Consider the following 24,194-nt stretch of genomic DNA (forward strand, 5'->3'; position numbering starts at 1 on the left):
AAATGTATCTCAGTAATAAACAATAATTGTAGTCCATAGAATTGTGTCCTGTGCATTTCCAGTTCAATTACTAAATTATAGTATCGAAACAAGTTATATTTTAGGTGCAACGCGCCAATATTATGTTAAAAGCTGTTAACTAGAGGGTGTTTTAAAGCGTGAAGCGTTTAGTTTTGCACTGGAGTGGATAACATTGTCCAAGGCTTTCCAAAAATTGTTTCAACTATATTAAACGGTTCTCCTTTCTACAAATGTGTGTGAGTTCCTAATATTAAAGACACTGGAGACAAGGCTATATTACTTTCTTGGCAAAGGATGGGGATGGGACGGAGGGGGGGCAGTCTGTAAATGACTTAACTTAAACAAATAGTTCAATAGTAATACGTATTAATTAATTGTATGGTTATACACATATCCATACTTATGGTGATAAACTTTATGCCTATCTTCGACACTGTATGGCGTATGTCTGACTTTTGAATATTTTAAGGCGACATTTGATAACCAAAGTATTAATGCAGTTGTTCTTTGTGTGTGTGGCAAATGTTCAATAACAGGAAATTGGTGAAAAGACAAATTCATGTGTTCTTTTTATATTATTATTTCTGGTTCATGAAATAGGTTTTACATAGCAGCCGGAACAGTTGACAATTGATATATCGTGTAAACTCCCTTATATATCAAAAAAATATGCCATAATCAAAACTATCTAACAGATACATAATTCCCATTGATCGATGAAAACTACCCATGTTGAATTCTGTAATAATAAACCGATTGAGCAATACATAACAAACACGTGTGTAGAGTATGCGTGAATGAACAATGCTAGGATATGAATGAATTGGTAATTATTGTGTGGTAATTGATAATTTCGGGTTTTGACTGAGGAGGAATTGACTTTCACACTGAACTGAGTTAGTAGAATATGAATTAAGGATATTTATATTCGTCTTAATGTAATCTGTGATTCCACATAACTTTGTCGGTAAGAGCTTTTAAATTGAATATGGTAATGACGCTGATCGCCAGAACAACCCTTGAATGTCATGTCCAGTCGGGGTGCTTTCTTTCCTAAAGTGCTGGGAGGCAGTATTCTGACCAAATATTATTTCCGTAAAGATATGAGTGGGCGCATTTTTACCTTGGTAGTTTTATAGCTTATTGTTATAGTTTGATCTGTGACTGTCGAGTGCATAGTTTGATCTTTGACGGTCGTGTGCGCAATCTTTTTGTGGGTATATAGAAGGTTTTTTTGTTTATATATAATTTTAAACCAAAGGATTGAACTGAGATTTTTAAGCACAGCTCAGGTATGTTCCCTTTTAATCTAATTTCAGTACATACGAGAAAATGTATATAAAATGAAATGAATAGGGTTTAGCGGCCCGACCCTCTTTTCTTCAAGAATCGGGATTAAGAGGAAAAGTTAGTTTGGACAGTGGCGTTTCAGCCTTCTAAAATATATATGTTTTTGGGAACACTACTAGCTACATCAGATATAATTTGTCATATAGATGCCGCATGATGCTTTTGGAGCACAGGGCTGATAGAGACAGTAAATAGTAACGTCCTTTAAGACCAAATTTATTTAAATGGTAATATTTTAACGTTATGAATCAAAAATTCTGTAGTAAGTAATGCAATAATTTATGTTCCCGGTATTATTATTAGGGTTACATACTGTGTAATTGGTGTGAAATACTATTGTGTTGGATTATTATTGTTACTGTGAAAAGTGGATAAGACTTGATGGATAAAATCATTTCGATTATGCGAAATCGTTAATTTTGATTTTTGTAAAAAAAAAAAAAAAAAGAAATAATGATAAAAAAGATACTTTGATTGTCAGATTTCAAATTGTTGCACCAAGAAACAACTTTGGGGTTACTTATATATTAGAAAAGAAAATACGCATAAAACAAATGATTAATTTCTTGATACCGTTTTCGATTTATGGTTATTTTGGTTTTAAAGTGTTGAACAAAGACAAAATTACCCTTTTTAATGGCATATAACTTTTTTTATTTTTATACGTAGACATTACTATATTGTTCGTCCGTCCGTCCGTCCACAATTTGTTTGTGGGCAGTCTAAAGGTTGCAATTTTTATCCGATTTTGACGAAAATTGATATATAGGTTTATCTCCCAAAATTCTCAGTTCCTTTAGATTAAAGATCAAATAAAATTTGAAGACAAAAGAATTATGGACCTACGATGCACTTCTGTGCGAAAATAGGCACATTCACCAATTTTGCAGTTATACTTACTAAAAATAATTTCACTGAACTCAAATACTGCCAGATCAAATAAAATTTAATGATAAAATTTTTATGGACCTACGATGCACTTCTGCGAAAAAAATCGGCACATATATTTTAAAGGGTCACCAATTTTGCAGTTATACTTCGATTTTTAACTTCTCTTACCGGCAACTCTTTGTGCCGACACATGGAGTTTTTCTGTAATATGGGACCAGCGGCATCAATGGTTCCCCTCAATTGGTAATGCTATTTCTCTCACTCTACCCTGTCCCGAACTTAGTATGATGATCCATGTTGACTTAGTTAGCTAGTTGGCCCCAAAGCCCTGCATATCTATATACGGCTTTGGTTGGCCCGTGCAGATGACGTCACAATAATCAAAAGGAGATCAATTGAAAAAAGTATTTATTTGCGGTTTAGTCTGTATTTAAGGGAACTAATTTTTTCCAGGTTACTGTAGTGTTTAGAATATTTGCACATTGAGTAGGGTCATCAATCTTCATATAAAGGGAAGTATCATTAGCGAAAAGCCAAAAACATTCGATGTAATATCATTCACAATGTCATAAATGAGAAAAAGAAGAGGCTCGCGAACAGAGGGAAACGCCCGAGAGAATGATTTTAGGGGAAGATGAGACACCCCCAGTCGCCTTTGTCGGACCCTGTCAAATGCTTTACCTATGTCACAGAACACTGCTCTTGTGTGGGATCCCTGGTCAGTGACTTGACACAAGTGGTGTGCGATATATGTAAGTTGGTAGACAGTAGAATCCCTATGCAAAAAGCTCCTCCGGGGGTAGATAAAACAGAATTGTCTCTTGGGAAGTTAAAAACATTTTTATAAATGCATTTTTAGAATATTTTAACTAGGATACTAATTAAATATATGGGTTTATAATTTCGACAGCCTGGTAGGTCACCACTTTTTAAAATGTCAGTTAGACATTAGAAAATTTCCAGATATTTGGTACTGTTTTCGAAAGGAGGGAGTAGTTAAATAATTTACATAGATGTTCAGAATTATTTTTAGATATTAATTATTAGTCTTCCGCTGATGTTGTCGGGTCTATTAGCTTTCGAGCAACCAGTGGTAGAAATGCTGTGTTCAACTTCCTTCTGGCTGAGAGTAATGTTTGTTAGAAAGTAATATTTCTAGTACAGAAAGTTGTTCCTACCTATGTTAGACTGGCTTATAAAAAGTCATTAAGGCAGTTACATTAATTTATCAGATTGGGTGCAATATTTAGTGTCGTTTAAAGATAAATTCCCGCGTACAAACTGGATGATTTGGTGATATATTTGAACTAAAAACATATTCAAACTAATTTATCTATCAAAAGTTTGCTTCAAATCATTCTCAAAACATTGTATTCGCGAGGAAATACCCAGAGCTATATAGAATCTATTAAAAGGAAGTCATGTTTGCGTCACGTGACTTGGCTGAAGCGGTACCTAGAAATGGGTGCGAAGCCAGGGTAGAATTCTTTGCATATTAAAGACAGTGCTATCTTTAATCGCTGTCCATTTATCATAAATATCGAAGCCTTATTAAATTCTCGGATTATTCATTGCCCACGTTAGACCATAGGCTCGGTGCGCGGGGGTGTCCATCATATGGGTACAAAACCAGGCCCAACTTTTCTATAGTAAAATTTTGCCTAGAATACGTTGGGGCGTTAGCGAGATATTCGGGGTCAAATGTCAAATGAGGTTATTTACACGGAAACTAAATGCGGAGTCATTCTTGTATCATGAAAACATGCTGAAAATTATGGAAAGTAATCACTATTTCAATAAAAATATAAGCTTGTTAAATTCACCTTGTTCTTTGTGACCCCGTGTATAAATGTGTATTAAATCACAATTTAATAAAAAAAAAATGATTATCTAATTTAACAAGTAAGGGTGGATGATGTGGGTGGAACAAATCTGTGGACGTCTGTTCACATTTGTTCGTGGACATTCAACAGGTCACAATTTTGTTCCGATTTAGACGAACCTTGAACTATAGGTTTACATCCCAAACATCTGAGTTCCTATCGAAATTGGCATGCGTCGGACCGTAACTTCATGGAGTATTGCCCCTGATTGTTCGAAACATCGCGTTTTTAACACGTGGACACTCTTGGGGTTACAATTTTTATCCAATTTTGATAAAACTTAAAATGTATGTTCTGTCACCGTTCACGTATGTCATTGTGTCACCATATGTAATACGTATTTCAAGGTTGTGGAACCTCTAGAGGCCACAATTTTTGTTCGATTTAAATGAAACTTGACGTATGTGTTATTTTCGTTATGCCCCCTGCCTTATACGTAAAATGTGAAATTATGTACAAAGTTTGTGACCCTTCAGAAACCCCTAGCCTTTTACGCAAAATGTCTGATTCAGATGAAACTTAATAGGTCTTAGAGGCTTTTATTGCGCATCAACTCTAACTTCGGGAGTTATACCCCTGCCGTTTACGCAAAATTCGAAATATATATACACAGTTTGTCGTTCCTCCATGAAACTTCACATAATATATGGGGAACAGATCTCCAATGAGTTATGGTGTTTTTAAGCGATCTTTTTCTAATTTGATGTGAAGCACTGGGTTCACGAAAGGGTGAACCATATCGATGTTCAGCGTTCCGCGGCTTTTCATTGATTCTGGGGTTACCCGCTTGCCGAAAACGATATGAATGCGGTAAGTGATAACGGCTACAGTTTTTAACGAATTTATTTTAAATTTGATGTGTAGCATCGGGGTCATGAAATAACTTATATCTTTAACATTGAATCTTGAAAAAAACAAAATTTTCATTTTAACTTAGAACTTAGAAGCTCAAAACAGCTGATCTTGAATCCTTTAAATGTGACTTGTTTTCGTCTGATCTACTACAAAACACATCGGATAATCTTGATGAACTCTGTACTCTATACAACACAACTCTTTGAACTCTTCTTGATGAGTATGCTCCAGTCATAACACGAAATGTAAGAATTACTCATGGTATAGACTGCTATAATGAGGACGTAGCCCAGGCAAAAAGGTGTCCTAGACAGGCAGGAAGAAAATGGAGGTCATCACGACTAGAAGTACACAAACAAATATACGTAGATGCAAGACACAAATTCGCATCCACTGTGAAATTATCCAAATCTGCATTCTATTTGAAGACCCTCAATGACAATCCTAATCATTCTCATGCTTCCATGAAGTCTCTTGCAAGATCAAAGACGTCATATTACCCCATTCAGATGACCCAATAGAACTTGCAAACTCATTTTCAGAGTATTTCATATCAAAGACTTAGAAGATTCGTGATGAATTATTTGAGGTTTATAACAGTGAAACGATTACGCCACACCATTCCGTAGTAGATGGACTATCCTCTTTTACACTATTTGAAACAAAGGAGGTGTGTAAACTAGTCAAATCTGCGAAGAGTGATGAATGATCTTCTGTCTTCTGTTGATACTATCGACTCTCTGCCTGCTAGACCTTCCTGCTGCATTTTATACGGTTCACCATCAGGTACTCACCAGCCTATCTGATTATAACACAGATCCTATTTCGTTTCGTTTTATATAGTTCAAATTTCGTTTTATTTGTCTGTACTAATCAGAGTTGTTATATAACCAGCGTTCCGGGTGGCGTGAGGGATAAGCCAGTGAAACCATCTGTTACAGCGACTTCTTGGCGTGCGATGCACGTAACTGTGGGTAAACCACTAGAAACGTCAATGCGGATTGATTAATGTCTGGCGTCATAGGATCAAACGCGACCTTTTACTACAACCGGTCAGATCTTCATGTAGTGTAGGCCATCGAAAGTATAGAATAAGAAACGAAATATAGATCTGTATTTTAAAGGCTTAATACCACTCTTGTTGTAACTGAATAATATGTCCCAATCTTTATTCTGGTCAACAAATTGTACTATTTAGAATATTTCAATTAATTGATGATACAAATTTCATCTTAACACACCTTATTTAAAAATTTTGAAAAATTCAACATAATGGTTTGAAACGTCTAACGTAAACCTTTTCAAATGAAACTTCGATTTAAAAATATTTTCGAACCCTCTGGACAAGTAAAATAGGATGTAATGGATAATTTACACAACAGGTAGGCCACTTAAACATCTAGTACTTAGATAGAGATATTATTTATTTTCTGGAGCTTTCAAGCCAGCAAGAGTGTTATTGTCCCTTTAATCAGATTGCTCATCAGCAGACTGCAAACACAGTTTAACATCTCAGACACAGTGTTATTGTAGATTTCATCATATCTGACAAATTCCAGAAAGTATCAACAAATTCAACTAACCTGTGGTGTTTCACTGGGTAGTGTACTTAGACCGGTGTTGTTTGTAATCTACACTACTAGCCTTGGCAATGTTTTTAAAGAACATGATGTTAAGCATTATTTCTACTCCGGTGACACACATTTGCTTGATTCTTTCGCTTCTTCACAGATCCTGTGGTCCTTAAATAAAACCATGACATGACGTGCCAGTGCCATTAAATTCCGGGTTGAGCTGTAACAAACTGAAACTAAATGATGACAAAACTAGGACGTTACTTCTGGGATCTGTACAGAGGCTTCGATCTATAACAGAGTCCCCAGTATAACTTTTGCACAGTCTGTAGGAGTGATAATTGATTCCTCATTAACACTTGAGAACCATATAGATCACCTGTGTCGGATTTGCTATTTTCACCTAAGGAGTATAGTTAATTTCCGCTATCTTTTAATGACAAGCAGTGCAACACATGGTGTTCTCTCGGCTGGAAAATTGCTACTCTGTCCTTTATGGCCTACCAAATTAACAGACTTCAGAATATACTGAACACCGCTGCCTGGATAATTACATCTGCTTACATCAAACCAGTTCTAAAGTTACTACACTGGCTCGCTATTAAATGTCGCCTAGAATTCAAAATTATGTGTTTGATCTATAAATGCATGAATAATGCTGCCCCAGACTACCTTACTGACTCATGAAACGGCAAGATTCTGAACGCCGTACACGATCGACGAGTAAGGGGGGTCCTAAAATTGCCTGCATCGAACGTTAAGCATTGCCGCTCCAACTTTGTGGAATGGTAAACACTTGAACAGTTCCATCAAAAGTGCCAAAACATTACCTGACTTTAGGAAAAAATTAAAAACGCCACGGCATGTATGGGGCTATATAAATAACTTTATTATTAACAGACGAAAATAATGTAAATACCAGAAAACTTGTGAACATGACATTGTTTTTTTGGGGGGAGTATTTATGCAAATCAAATCGACTAAATTGAAGAAATAACATATCTGAGTGAATCGACAGAGGTTAGATTGTCTGGCATTACGAATTGTTGAAATAAATACCGACCCGAAGCGGGTGCAGGTAAAATCGAGGCTTCAGCAGGCATTGATTGCATCCCTGTTCTTTATATATTGTCTCAGAGGATCACGTGGCTAAGTGGGTAAGGCGCTGGCTCGCTAGCCTGGAGGTCGGGTGTTCGATCCCTGCATTGGCCGAGAAAGTTCATCTCGATTTTCCGGCGTGGTTTCCCCTTGTCAGTGATGCAGAACGGAGGGCCTGACAAGGACAGCTGCCTAGTCGTTCGGATGGGACGAAAAACCGAGGTCCCGTGTACACATTGGCGTGCACGTAAAAGATCCCTTGGCAGTTGGAATTCGATATAAGAGTAGGCCGTAGCGCCGCTGCCCGGGCAAAATTTCCCTCATAGCACACTGTATGGCGTATGCCCGTCTTCAATTAGCCCAGGTTAGGTGCAGAAGAGTAGGACGTTAAACCCCATTTCATTTCATTTATATATTGTCTAGTTGAGAATGGTGTATGCATATATATGGATAGCAGGTCAGACTCCTGTGGTTCTACACAGGTTTGGAATTTTGATATATATGAACATCTATTTTCTCGGTGCTTTTCATCAACCACTAATCGCTAATTCAGTTTAGACGGCTATCTTATTTGCATGAACCAAAAACACAATCATATTATCTGATGTCACACCTATATTTAATAACGTCAGACAGTCGGTCCCATTCTTTAATGGTAGATGGTATATATGATTTCGAAAATAAAGATGTTCTGCAAAAGTGCTCTGATAAATTAGATTTGTTACGAAGGTTATAAGGGTTTTCCGGGAATAATATCAATCCATCTAGATATAGTGGTGTGAGATGTTGTTTCATAATTTTGTAAAAGAGTATAACTTTATGACCTCTTTGCCTCTCCCGTAGTGTGATAAAACCCGTCTCCTCGTATAAAAGTCTATGGCTGGTCCCCCTAACAGCAGCACATATAGTCCTGAGTTAAGCATTGCCGCTCTAACTTAGTGGAATGGTAAACACTTGAACAGTTCCATCAAAATTGACAAAACATTACATGACTTTAGGAAAAAATTAAAAACGCCACGGCATGTATGGGGGTTATATAAATAACTTTATTATTAACGGACAAAAATAATGTAAATATTGGAAACAAGTGACCATGATATCGTTTGTTGTTTTGTTTTTTGGGGGTTTTTTTTTTGGGGGGGGGGGGGGTATTTAGGCAAAAAAAATCGACTAAATTGAAGAAATAACATATCTGAGTGAATCGACAGAGGTTAGATTGTCTGGCATTACGAATTGTTGAAATACATACCGACCCGAAGTGAGTGCAGGTAAAATCGAGGCTTCAGCAGGCATTGATTGCATTCCTGAGTGCGTCAATTGCAATGATTCTAGTTTGTAAGTAACCATGTTCAAATATATCCCTTTGAGACCCGGGCACAGTACAACAATGCTATTTGAAGGATAGTTAGATACTAGCCCCTATATACTTAACCTATGAGAAACTGGAGCTTTTTAAAACAATAATTGAATTGCAGTTGCCATGGAAACATGACATGTCCACATATGTGGACATCAGGTTTTCGTTTGATAAAAATGGTGGCTCAATGAGTAGGACGTTGGCTCTCTAACCTGGAGGTCCCGTGTTTGATCCCTGCTTTTGCCGAGAAAGTTCATCAGGATTTTCCGGCGTGGTCTTCCCTTTGTCAGTGGTGTAGAACGGATGGCCTGGCAAGGGATAATGAATAGTGACGTAAAACTGGGGCCCTGTATACCCTTGACAGTTGGAATTCGAAATGCATGTCTTCATTAGTCCATCAGTAGCAGAACAGTAGGTCGGTAAACCCCATATCATTTCATGTCTTATTAAAAAAAATGGTGTTAAATCATACATTCTTAATCAACAATAAATAGTAATTTATTTGCAAAATAGAAACTTAACAGACAAAAATGCAGCAAACAAATAAATTAATATATGAATAAGTTTGGCACTAAAAGAAAAACAATAACAATTCAATTTGAAAATATATAAATTACTTTGGCACTAAAAAAAACAATCACAATTAGTTTTGGAACTGGCATCTTTGGAGTGAATAACAATAAAATTTGAGTATTAACCACCCTTAATTCTCCATTCTAATACCTACATGTAATTAAAATGTTTTAGGTATGAAAAGCCTTAAAACAGTTCCTACTTGATGTTAGGCAGAGGAAAACATCCCACCTGCAACACCTGGCGCGTGATTTGCCCGTGCACCCTCTATTCCTGCGTCTACATGCATTCTTTTAAGTCAACACATTCTGGCAGATGTTTTGAACTGAGACGGCATGATTTTGAGGGGATTGGAATTGCATTCCAATTGTATTGTAACTAATTATTTGGTTACGCAAATACCCCCCCCCCCCCATAGATGTATAGTATGCCTTTATTACTGCGGGCCTTTCAACCTCTATTCCTGTCTTTGTTTTCCGACACCACCTCATGCATGTGTTTTGAGGTTCTAATCCATAAGCTAAAGGTGCCATTATAACAGCCTTGTTATCATACCATTTTACAATAGCAATATCATCATGTACAAACTGTTCAGAAATACCCCTGCCTTCAGATTTCATTTTTCTATCTACACTGAACTTAACCCCGTGAGGAATAAAGCGATTTTGTATAGTTCCCGTAAGAAGAATACCCGTATCTTTTAGATAAGATATGGGGGGGTTGGATGGCTGAATGGTTAGCACGTGCGCGCTATATCATAAAGTCTGTCATTGATTCAACTGGCGGGGTATCGATTCCCCGGTTGTACGCGACAAGGAGTAGGGTCGCCTGTCCAACCTCGTGGGTTTTCTCCAGGTCCTCCGGTGTTCTCCCACTGCTAAAGACCCCTACGCGCAAGCGAATTATAGAAACAATTATTGAACCACATGTTAGTTCCGAAATGACTTAGTTTGCATCGAGTGGACGTTAAACCCCATTTCTCTCTCTCTCTCTCTTTAGATAAGATATAAGAGGAACAGAAATAAAAAAATCTATCACAAAAAAGTCTGTCACATCTACGCGGCCTTTCAGACAATTTCAAAACACTGCCAACTCCTTGACCTACTTTTTTTGCCATACAATGTATAATTTCTATACGACTGTTCGACACAATAAAAATCAAAGTCATAGACAATTCGACATTCCCCAACTAAAACAAAATTTTTTAGGCCTGTAGGATTAGGTTTTCTTGGCACATACTGTCTAACAGGACATCTACCAGTAAACAGGACCATTTGTTCATTAATGCATAAATTTGGATACATGGGCAATGAATTGCATAAACGATCAGCATTTTTCATGGAGTCATCGAACATGTTGTTGTCAACCACCTTTAAATTATTCCTTAATGTAAAGAATCGATCTCTGGTTAAAGTCTCCGCCACCACTGGAATTCGAGCATTTTCTGCCAATACATCCTGATTCTAGTCAGGTTATAACAGCCCATTAACATGTTAACACCGTAAATTTTCTGCTTCTCTAATGCGGTAGAATTCAGGTTTCTTCCATTATCTTGAAGATATTTTATGTTGGTTTTTTTTCGACATCATTCCATAGTATTCACAATCTAGATATTACTTGCAATAATCCACTGGTGACCAATTCTGATGGTTTTGATCCAAATCAGGTTTGGACAGGACCGGAACATCCAAAGGGATAAACTGGTGGATTTTCCCTCCACACAACTATTCGTTTATCGTCATGTGAGGACAAATGCTCTTTATCACTAGAGTCGCTGTCATCAGTTTCAGAGCTGCTTCTGTATCGCTACCATTTTGCAAATCTGAATCATCTAACATATTCAAGACTGCATTAGTTCGAAAAACCCTTTCATGCTTTTTGGTATCTGAAAAAAAAAAAGTGAAAATGGACAATAAAATATTTATCATTGCACAGGATCTAATATCTACTAAAGGAAACACAGGGTGGTTTAAATCAGGGCTTTTCAACTGGCAGTGCGCAAGCCACTATGGCAAAATGTACAAAATTAACAAAAATCTGCATAGTCCCTTTAGTATGTTGGAACTTCAGTCTCACTAAAACTTATGTATGTATGATTATGAGCATATGTATTCTCCGGCGCTATATAATCAGGAGTTTACTGGCAGTTAGGCAGATGACCACAGACGGGCGGGGAAGAGAGGCTTGGACGAGTGCATGGACTCACCCGAGTTTGGCGCTGCCTTGGCAGAGGGGCAGAATTTAGGATTTAATATTGTTCTATGTGTTCCCGTCGTAGACTAGTTCCCGATGTAGTTTAAGTTCCTGTATTATTTTGTATGTAGATGTGCTATATTCTGTTCTCGTTGTAAATAAATGCTGTATTTACTAACCTGATCTCTGTTATCACTAAGATATTGTTACAATTTTAATTAACCGTCATTTTTTTCCATTGGATATGGCTTCTTATGTGTTTTATATATGGGCTTGGTGGTTGTTGGGTTCAATCTCTATCTAAAAAAAACTAATCAAGAATGGTCCAGGAGGTGTAAATTTAAAACGACAATCAAAATAGAAACAAAAAAAAGGATTTTTAGGGTTACTGAATTCAATATTGGGTTCAAAAATTAGTTTCAAATAGGATTGTCATACACCAAATTTGTGCGTAAGCGCATAAACCATACTTTTGTAAATAGGAGGTCGATCGTCAAATGAATATGAATTGTACGATATGTTAATCCCAAAATGACATAGTTTCTCTTAAATGAATATATTGTTAACACGCTTTAAATATCTGGATTTCTTGCTATGGCTTGTTTGTAGTATAGGACTGGATTTGTAATTAAAGTTTGTATTGATATCTTGGTTTATATTATGTCTTTGAAGCTACCTGGGAGGTATGTTCAACCGTATGATACCTTAAATTAATTAATATGATTATTTCTACAAAGATCCTATTATAGTCTTTAATTACACACGTGGCTGCTGTTAACCAGTCATTGTTGTTTTAATGACAACATATCATGTAGTTTCAGTTAGACGTAAGATTTTAAAAAATATATACAGTTGGTTTAACTTGAGTGTAGATATTAATCATCTAAGGTGAGCTTGTTCTATTGTTCCAATAGCCTAATCAGATTTAGCACTAAAATGGCATTTTTCCGATATAAGCGGCGATAATCTCGTAAGATTTGACTTTTACTATGTCTTTTAAATGGATTTAGATGTCTCTGAATTCAAGGTCACCGTCGAGTGCAGAAGTCGTGAAACACGCCGTCGGTGAATTTGTCGGGGCCTGTCTCTCCCACAAGATTGATAAAAATTTAAAGCCGGAAAACGCGTTTTCTTGCTACGTAGTTCAGGACGTGAATATAGCAACCTCAAAGTGGTCCATTATAATGAAGAGATCTGAAGTCCAATCAACAAATCAATAAACAAGGCTGTTGTCGTTGCATTCACATGTCACCAGAACTTTCACTGATGAAACAAACATGCCCAAAACACATGTCGCACTAAGAGCAGCGTGGCGATACACACTTTTTATTTAAATTACATTGATTTTAAATGATTTATCCTTTAGTCAATTAAAGAAATTTCGACTGCCGAAATATTGATGATATAATAAATGATCGATGGCCGAATGCGGTCACACAATCCGGAATGGCTGCAGACCAAAAAATCATGGAATTTCGAGCATTTTATTTTGCAGGCTAGACGTCTGTACAAAAACTCGGATTTTTAAAAGCGTATGCAAGTTAACTATCTTTAATAGCGCTTTTATCTTGTGTATCTTTTATTTTGATTTTTCTTATGAATTCAATTAGGTATGACAATTATGTGCGCTTTTCGTTGTAGGCCTATAATAATAATAGTATGTTCATCTATACTTTTCGTTAAAAACAAAATCTATGTTTATCACTTATAGACATTTTTTTGTGGGAATCTATGACATATCTATCCATATCCCTGCCTGTCGGGACAGCCAACTGCGACACAACAATATAATAGGTGGGTAGAGATAACAATATGAGAGGGGGGAACTAGAACAAACGGCAACAGAAATCATTTCTTTGGGAACTGTTCAGGTATGATCTCTAGTACTCCCATCACAAAAGCAGCCATTATTGGTCTTGGGAAAATTTGCATAATTAACATAATTCCAAGATGGCGGCCAGTGGACTAGAAAATCAACGAAATCTCCGAAACGGTTGGCTTTAGTGCAACTAAATGTATTACCGACCTATAGGAAATCGATACTCGCAAAATCATAGAAATGTTAAAGGAGGGAAATTTGTATTATAAATTATAATTATTACACTATTTAAATATGACTACATCTTATAATATGAACGTCAACGGTTGGTACTGTTTAACTTGATTTCATTGTGGGCGTATAGTGACGTCACCTTGTCCGTCCGCCAAAAGATACGTTATGGGAGATTCGATAACGAGTTGGCAGTTCTCACTATAATAATTAAAAACTAGATAACGTAAAGGCAATTTGCTGAAAATTTCATTCAAATTGATCCACTATGAACCGAGAACTAAGCGAATGAAATTTCTGCCTAGCCTCGGTCATCATTACTTAAGTCAGTACGATAAACAGCATAGTCTCGATTACCCGTTTTATCGTTTAATCGAGAAGGAAAGTTATGCAGTAAATCGGCTCACAATCCACTTAAGATCGCAGGCTAGCGATGCCATCTAGAGTTGATTATGGTCTGGATAAGTTAATTAATGTCTAATTAATAATTTAGATAACATTTCAGGCCTAAAGAAAGACCTGCAATAGAGAGATTTAGCTCTTGCATAATGTATGTTTAAGTATGAAGCCTGCGAGGGTGAACCCTATCGATTTTCAGCATTTTGCAACCTTCCGTTCCACGGATTCACCCCGCCCCCAGCCCACCACGCGTAGCCCTTTTTCGAGACACCGCTGTGCTGTGAGCGCATTTCCACGCTTTCGTGGTTTTGTTTGATTCTATTTATTCTATTTTCTACCTTTAGTTCCTTAGCCAAGAAGAACATAAAAATACTAAATAGTATTAATTGTTTTCCAGAGCCATGCAATCTAACGAATTTCGTAAACGCGGAAAAGAGTTAGTAGATTATATTGCTGATTATATGGACACCCTGCATAGAAGGCGAGTTACACCTGAAGTGGAGCCGGGCTATTTAGCAGAACTACTACCCAAAGAAGCACCCAAGAAACCGGAAGAGTTCAATGATATTATGAAAGATGTGGACAGAGCAATAATGCCAGGGGTGAGCACGCTAGACTGAAAGAATAATAACAATGTTTCTAAAACAGTTTTGTTTTTCCATCTCGCGGGGGGGGGGGGAGGATGCTGCTGTACATTAAAAATGTTTTTGGATTTGTTATCCGTTTTATAGTCTGTATTTTACTTACCATGACGTGTCCTAAGTTGTGTACTGTGAACAGCTAATGAAATCACATCTGCTCCAATAACGCTAAAATGCCGTCCACTAAACCCACCGAAGACAGGGTGCATCGTGCAGTCGATATCATGATATAATTTAGATCTTGTGCAGTATAGAAAAACAGAACATGATGACGCCCGAAAGATATAAATGGCGAGGTGTTTGGCATTTGGCATATCTCCAACCATTTTCTTAATGGAAAAATTGTAATGCTAAACAATGGATAAAACTAACAGACATACTTTAAATTTGAGCATAATACTGACTAAACAATGGAAATGATTTATTCTGAATGGTTGTTCATGGAATTTATTTTGGTTTTTATTTCAGATAACTCACTGGCAGCATCCTAATTTCCATGCCTATTTTCCTGCCGGTAATTCCTACCCTTCTATTTTAGGTGATATGTTATCAAACGCTATAGGATGTATAGGCTTCTCATGGGTAAGATACACTCTTCATTAGAATATTAGTTATCTATGTTCATTTTTGTAAAATAAGTTCATGAAAATACATATGCCTAGATCTTTAACACACTGATTGTTTTTCCAAGAACTACTTTCCATTTCTTTCAGGCTGCTAGTCCTGCTTGTACTGAATTAGAAACAATAGTAATGGACTGGATGGGTAAGTATTATAGGCTTCCACATTTCTCGTCTGTCACATATTTTAGTCTGGTATAGGCACTTTAGAATAAGGTGCAAATGTTTGAGACATTATCACATAATGTAGACATTGATCTTGGGCTTTATAATGACAATGAACTACTGTCAACGCTCCCAAAAATAGCTCCCAAGAGCCATACAACAGATCCAACTCCTAGCAGCTTACCATTTGTGTGTCTCGAATTACCAATTAATATACTGATCTTACGTTATTGTTGAGATTCATGGTTTTAGTTATTAATTATTCTAGGTAAAATGATCGGTCTACCGAGGGAGTTTTTACATGAAGGTGGAGACGGTGGTGGTGTTATACAGGTAAACAATATCGCACTCTCTTAATACGCGCGTATAATTTTATAGTATGTATGTTTTAAAGAGGGAATTGTCTGTATTCTTTAGTCTACAGTACTATGAAGTTTTAAACAACATACTGATATTCTGTATATTTGATTAAAATATTACTCACTGCTGAGAAGGGTTTTTTTTTCATTTGCATTTTCTTTTGAGATATGTTGGTCAGACCACGTTGAATATTTAATTTTAATATATCTAACTTAATTGTTTCGCAAGCTTACATTGGATCTTAAACTGCAGTAAGCAGAATAATTTTAGGTATTTATATATTGTCTTTGATATCTATTTCTGCTACTACTAAAATTGATAGTTAATTTGTATACACCACAGGGATCAGCAAGTGAATGTGTATTGGTATCTCTTTTGGTTGCTAGACATCTTGCTATACGACAGCTGAAGAGTCGCTTGCCCTATACCGAAGATGGAATATTGGTGTCTAAATTGGTAGCTTATTCTTCTAAACTGGTCAGTTGAATTAGTTTTTTTTTTAGTTTTTTAGATATTATTTGCAATTGCTTTTTTCCCTTTATCTTGAAAGCGCTAATTTATGTAAAAATAAAACATTGTATTCGGATAATCGGATGTGACACTGCGTTTGTTATAGATGTGACGTCTCAAACGAAGACATATGGAATTAAATTGACAACTTTATTTTTGACCAATTCAAATAAGATGTTTTCGTTCACCGAAGGGTGTTCAGTTGCGTAACAAAACATAACATTAAACGGCTATATTGTTTATTTAATATCATTATCATTTGAAGGCCCACTCTTGTGTAGAAAAGGCTGGGATGATTGGATTTGTCAAGATGCGACAACTGGATGTTGATGAAAATTTCGCCCTGAGAGGCCATGTTTTGGAACGAGCTATCGAAGAAGATAGACGACTTGGTCTAATCCCTTTCTTTGTGAGTTTTCAGCTTATTCATAAACAATTTTAAAAGCAGATATGATCACTCGTTGAATTTGTAAAAAGGGAGACAATATTAACTTGGAATTCTACATCTAAAAGATACATTTGTGATAAAATAAATCAATTCATATAAATTATATACTCGTTATTTCTTTACAGGTAAGTGGAACCCTAGGCACCACAGCCTGTTGTTCTTTTGATAATCTAGCTGAACTAGGAGAGGTGTGTGCTAATGAGAATATTTGGTTCCATGTTGATGCAGCGTATGCGGGTAATGCTTTGATATGTCCTGAATTCCAACATTTACTAAAAGGAATAGAGGTATGTTGTTCCGAGTATTGCAACGTATTTAGGGTGTTATCCTGGGGTCCAACCTCGTGGGTTTTCTCCGGGTCCTCCGGTTTCCTCCCACTGCTAAAGACCCCTACGCGTAAGCGAATTATTGAAATAAAATTGAACCGTATGTTAGTCCCGAAATGACATAGTTTGAGTCGAGTGGACGTTAAACCCCATTTCTCTCTCTCTGATCCTGGGATTGTTTTTCAGAACTACACACAATATATTTGTGCAGAGTTGTGATCTTTTCAATAAATACATATAGAGCTGGTCCATTGAAAAATTGTGAGTTAGCTTTGATGCTTGCTCCTGGGTTGGAAAGGAAAGGTACGGTAACACCCCATGGTCGCTACCCTTGACAAGTGGGAATCGGGCACCACGAAACCAGAGATTCTTCTCTATCCACTTGGGGATTCGAAATCGGAACTTTCTATTTGAGAGTCTAGTGCCTTTATAGCTCGACTACCATTTCCCACAGTTTAAGTCGACTTAATTTTTACTAACTTGTGCCAAACATTTATAAGTGATAAATCTCAATAAAACTAATATTCTAAATTGTTCGTGTGAATCTTATCTTAACTAGACTAAGACATAATTCATTTAGAACAATATCTTAACTAGACTAAGAAGTAATTCATTTAGAACAATATCTTTATGAGACTTAGAGGTAATTCATTTTCATATTTTCTACTTTAAACAGAAAGTAAACTCAATAAACTTCAACACTAATAAATGGTTACAGGTTAATTTTGATTGTTCATTGTTTTGGTAAGTATTTTGGATTTAATTGCAGATATAGGAAGGCAATGAATACATTTTTGTGTTAAAATTTGTCTCAGGTGATGAAGAAATAATCACGGCAGCCACGGTGGCTCAGTGTGTAAGGTGTTGACTCGATCACTAACCAGGTGATGGCCAGGATTTTCCTGAGGTGTTGGCAAAGATAAGCATCTAGGCGTTTATTCATGGTCCCGTGTGCACGTAAAAGAACCACTGATAGCTGGAATTCGATGAAGAGTGGGCAGAAACACTGCTGCCTGAGCAAAATTTCCCTCATAGCATGGCGTTTGCCTAATCTTCATTGGTCCGATGCAGTAAAGTAGGGCGTCGTTAAATCACATCTCATTTCAAACAAATGATAAAATGGTCTGTTTATAAATTAGACTACTTTGTGGGGGGGGGGGGGTCAAATTAAAGACCTGTATCTCGTGGTTGGGTTACTGGGAAGGTATATCCTAGTATTCTTAGTTTATTTATTTCTATTTTTGTTGTACAGGGTAAAAGATAAAGATGCTTTAACAATGGCCATGACAGTTGATCCTTTATATTTACAACATAAACATAGTGATAGAGCTATAGACTTCAGGGTAATTATTGCATTATAGAAAATATAAACATAATAGTAATAGAGCTATAGATTTCGGGGTAATTATGGTCTTATAGAAACTAGAATTGTAGACTTCGGAGTAGTTATTGACTTACGGTAAATGTAGATGTATTGATAAATTTCAGAATACAGTAATTAAGAACAGCCTATAAAAATTGAAGCTAATGAAAACGCACCACTTTTATACATGGACAATTAAATCTTGTTCGTTGCTTGTCTGGCGGACCGACGAATCTGATTAATTTAAGTATTGAGAATTATGCGTTTGAATTTTGCGCTCTGTTGTTATCTCTGTAGCCATCAAATATTAACATTTATTTATGATTTAATATTTCATACATATACATCAGGACACGTTACGTCATTTACATAATCCTGTAATTCTGAATGTAACATCATCAGATTACGGTATGAGAATGGTGTTTTCTCAATCACGTAAACGGACCAGAGATCAATTCTCTCAAAAACAAAAAAAAAATAAATGACTTCGTTCGCAGATTTTATGGCGCAGACATGGGATGTAAAATGTGGCTTGGGTCAGTACAATTCCTACAGTTCGGTGGAAGACATAACAATATGCAAAGATTGAAATTTTAATACAGAAAACGCATCATGTCGTCACCTGAAGGTTTGGATGCCATCACGTGTAATCCGAGACTGGTCGATCCTTCCCAGCAGACATGGTCAACTACAAATCAGCCAAAACCTGCACAGCCACGCGTGTAAAGCACTGCACATCGACCGGCAACATATGCCGGATATCTTGCTGTTAGTTTCTAATTCTGATGCTACTGGGTCAACATGGATGCATCAATAAGGATACTGTTCGTCGCCGACTACGCTTGTCGGACTATGTGCCAGGTGGCCTTCCGTTGGACTAATTCTGACTCATCACCATTTCCGACTTTTGAATTTTGTTTTATCCTTTTTTAACATAATTTATTATATTTTATGTATGTATTATTTTAGCACTGGGGTATACCACTGAGTAGGCGATTCCGGGCGCTAAAATTATGGTTTGTTATAAGAACGTATGGCGTTGATGGACTGCAACATAGAATAAGGGAGGTAAGTACGGTTAGGCTCACAATAATTACTATCATATTAAGACCAGTAATTAACTTAATGTTAACAAAATAATATTTCTTGGTCTAGGATATTTATTGGAATATTCGGCTTAATCAGTCAGGCGAACAAACATGTATGATTATGTGTGATCTCTTTAGAAATGGATTATCTCCTTTACAAATTTTATATATTTGGTTCATTGAGAAATCGTGTTTAAAATTATTTATAGCACTGTCGATTGGCTAAATTATTTGAAACGTTGGTATCAGGAGACAACAGATTTGAAGTACTAGGGAAAGTAACCATGGGATTGGTTTGTTTTAGATTAAAGGTAAGTGATGCTATGGATTCTACACTATTGACTATAACGATAAATGTATGTAGTAGATAGCAACCACTTTCAGTGTTGATAGTCAAAATAAAAACCCTGAGTGTGGATCCCGCGGGGTTTATTTGGAATAACAACCGTGGAATAGGTTACTACTGACTTTACACATCGACACAAACTCTAACGATTATCACCTGCTGCTTACCTAGTGCACGTGAAATTCAAAGCATGTGTTATTGGCGGTTAATATTACCTCAATATCAATCACTAATGGCCTTACAGACGGTTGATCCACCTTAAAACATCAATTGTTGCTGTAGGAGATATAATCCTAAGGTGTGTAATATCCGGCATCAACCAATGCTTAGCTTGTGCACGTGAAATTCAAAGCATGTGGTTATTACATCGGTTCAATGCCAACCCCTAACGAATTTATAGAATAGCCGTCTTATAACATCAAGATAAGTTGCCAGGCAACGAAACATACACCCACAGCAGCTAAGTCGTCAACAGGAGTTGTTGCATATTTTTCTTTTCTCGGTAATGAAACACTAAAATCTTACTAAGAGTAACAGCTCATTAAATAATTATCAGAAAAGCATTAGAATTTGTTTGGCTTCTTGTTCTAACCCATGCTAACGTTTAGTATATAAAACATTTAATATCATGGATTCAGCTGTTCAAGTTGTGGACGCCAGACCGACGGACGGTAGCGACGACAATATACGATGACATTTCAAGGTTGGCGTATAAAAATGGTTTCAAATTGTGAAATATAACCCGGGAGGGTGGTGTGGTATAAATCGAAATAGTACCAAATAAATTCCCAGGTTTATCATATAAATAACCCTTATATTCAATGAAGTGAAATGAAATGAAATGGGGTTTAACGTCCTACTGTTCTGCTCCTATACTGGGCTAATGAAGACGGGCATACGCCATACAGTGTGCTATGAGGGAAATTTTGCCCGGGCAGCGGCACTATCGCCTACTCTTACATCGAATTCCAACTGCCAAGGGATCTTTTACGTGCATTCCAATGTTTACACGGGACCTCGGTTTTTCGTCTCATCCGAAGGACTAAATAAACTGTAATAGTAAGTTTTCGTATCGTTAAGTTTGGGGTTTTATACACAAAGCCTCGGGGAGTGGAGAAGGGGGCAATGAATTTACATTTCTGCTAATCGGAACTATATTGTCTTCTTTTTATAGGGTAGCAATTCCTTGACACAGAAACTGTTGAAAATAATCAACGAATCTGGTAAACTTCACATGGTACCGGCTCTTATAAATGAGCACTACGTCATTAGGTTTGCTATCTGTGCAGAAAGTGCTTCTCAGGAGGATATACGATTTGCTTGGAAAACCATATCTATCATTGCAACTGACATGTTAGCTCGAAAACTGAGTCGTTTTGATAGCAACATACCTCTGGATAACTCCAGCACCGAGAGCTTCGCCGATGAAGAAGATGACGAAGTCTTCCCCGAGTTCGACAATAACATAATCTTCGATAACCAGAGATGCAATTTACAAAGAGCGCGACTACGTAGAAACTTATTTTTGAAGATGGTATCGGATCCAAAAAGTTACAATCCGCGGGTACTAAAGTCGTTGAACTTTGAACTTGGTCCCCGACATCGGAGTAAATCGCTAGGTGGTACAGATGCTATGTCTCTCAGTCCAGATTTTTATTTTGGTACATCTATATAAATTCCCACAGATTATAGAATTTGTTTAAACCGGGGCATTATAACACTATTTATTTTTTTCTTATTTTCTTTTGTAAACAGTTCAAATGTAAATTTCAAGGCTATAATACAAATGGTAGGCGGACAATGCAAATATTACAACTACGGTTTATAGACTATATAGCAGTAATTGTGCTTTAATATCTTTTTACATTCTCATCTAAATGCCCAAATGGTATGATTATTACATGCGTGGTTATTATATGTTTAACGGCATTGGAAAAACATACTGTTTTAGTGACCCTTATTCAGATGTTTTCAAACGACGTTAACCTGGACAGGGCAGAGCTGCATCTCAACAACATTCGGTAAATATGTGGGTATGGTGACCGAATGTTGACAGCATTAAACTACATTTAGAAAGTTCGAATTAAAAAAGTATCTGAACATTTAAAGATATCATCCGTATATTAATAGAAAGTAAACCGGAATGAATGAAAACAACAGGTAAGAAGAGGGTCAATATCAAACGTCATTAATCAAAAATAAGGACCGGAAAGTGTTATTAAAACAATTAGTTTTAATCATGTCTTTTAAACATATTTTCAGTGTTTACAGAAGCATAATATTAAAGATGAAAGCTTAAAATCAGCAGAAACTAACTTCAAATGGCAAAAACATGGGTTATAATTTATGAATAATTTTTGCAGCAATAAGCTTTTGCTTAGAGTACTTCAACTGAGTTTATAATGGGCTAATGACGGTCCAAGTTTAGAATCGCTGTTGATTCCTACATCTCTTGGCATATCTTTATTACATGTCGTGGCAATGATGGCTTAATGATATTAAGTAAGTGCGCGAAGCGTATTCAATTTTACCGCCATTTGAAAACATGTTGTTTTTGCTTAGACATTCGCAGCGATTGAAAAGAAAGCAAAAGTTGTATATGTGAATAGCCGTTTGGAACACGGGCGCTGATTAGTTCATCGAATGACCAACGTCATAGGGCAAAATGTCACTTGTATGACCTCTGACGCGACCTTCAACTACTACCGATCAGATCTTCATGTTGTGGGGGATATTGAAAGTATAATGAAACGAAACATAGATCTGTATTTTAATCAGATTCCCCATGAGAACAGGAAGAAAACTTGATAATAAAGGGAGATGGGTACTAAACAATATTATTTCTAATGTTTACACCAATACCTGCTGCAGTTGCAAAAACACTTCAATATAGGCCTATACAAGTACAAATTTATTAATTTTGTTATCTCAGTCTATGTTTATTAATTTGTTTTCTCCTGATAATGGATGTTGTTAAACTGTACATTCTGTAAGTAAATTATGTATAACCCTGTATTGTCCATATAACGTAGTGTATAATTATTATGCAATGAAATAAATATCTACGGATTGCATTAATTGTTCATTTGCATGGAACGTGTATTTTCAATTCTACTGGTTTCCGTACTGGTCTCTCGACTAGACGTGTCCCGAGAGAATCATCGCGATTTTCAATCCCGGTTCCCATTTGAACGATGTGGTACCTGTAAGCATTACACAAAGCCAGATATTAGTCTCAAAGTCACCGAAGTATTGTAATGACAAGGGTTTTTAAACCCCGCCCCTTTCAGTTTACGTCTGTTTCCGTGTTCCCGCTGAACTCTTGACACTAAAATGACATGCATCGACCTTTTAGACATTGCTGTATTCACGGGCTGGAAAAGCATGAAAACACGTTTGCGGCAGTTAAATTTTCTCCCTACGGGGACTTGGTGGACTCTTAAACGATTGATTCGTTGATTGGAATTCGAGTCAGCCACCTAAATTATAGGCTATCTTAGACCACTTTGAAGTTGCTGTATTTACGAGCTGGAATAGCCGGAAAACGCGTTGCCGGTCGTCAAATGTTCCAAATTATCTTGGGAGACCCCTACACGGTAAGCTCCTACCCTTCGCCTCTCGCTAAAGACTGACGCCACCCTGTCTAACCAGAAATATTTTCGGGCATTTCGGGTTCTGCCCCCTGACAGTCATCGGCCCCGTATGCCTATGCTTTTAAGTTTACCTAAAACCATACTAATATTACTAATATAATTAAGAACCCGTTCGCGAAAGTATCATGCAAAAATTGAAAACAAAAAACGATAACCCTGGGGGTCAGCAATTTTCAATCATGCTTGGTCTATGGGGGCCCCTAGGCGACAGAAGTCACGCGAAGCAGTGAACAGACATTTTATTGACAACTTCCGATATAAATGGAAATTGTTGTTTTTGGTCAAAGTGCAAATAATTTAATAAATATAAATCTATTTTTACATTGATCATTGATAGTTATAATATTAACGTATGTACAATATATAAAATGGGCATAAATAAATTATTCAATTAGAATGCTTAGTTAATTGATGATTTAATACGTTTAAA

At 36.7% G+C, this 24,194-nt stretch overlaps 1 protein-coding gene across 1 annotated transcript; it reads left to right on the forward strand.

The window, feature by feature from the left end:
* The first annotated feature begins 1,095 nt into the window (after positions 1-1,095).
* On the forward strand, positions 1,096-23,170 carry LOC126828019 (aromatic-L-amino-acid decarboxylase). The gene is made up of 13 exons (XM_050557602.2): positions 1,096-1,313; positions 14,642-14,846; positions 15,354-15,467; positions 15,599-15,650; positions 15,939-16,003; positions 16,373-16,507; positions 16,806-16,949; positions 17,114-17,275; positions 17,991-18,058; positions 18,567-18,657; positions 19,647-19,745; positions 19,975-20,076; positions 21,286-23,170. Exons 2-13 carry the CDS (start codon positions 14,646-14,648, stop codon positions 21,784-21,786), a joined length of 1,734 nt encoding a protein of 577 aa, XP_050413559.2. The 5' UTR covers positions 1,096-1,313; positions 14,642-14,645; the 3' UTR covers positions 21,787-23,170.
* The last annotated feature ends 1,024 nt before the right edge of the window (positions 23,171-24,194 follow it).

This window comes from Patella vulgata, chromosome 7 (genome assembly GCF_932274485.2).
Source record: "Patella vulgata chromosome 7, xgPatVulg1.2, whole genome shotgun sequence".
Classification (NCBI taxonomy): domain Eukaryota; kingdom Metazoa; phylum Mollusca; class Gastropoda; family Patellidae; genus Patella; species Patella vulgata.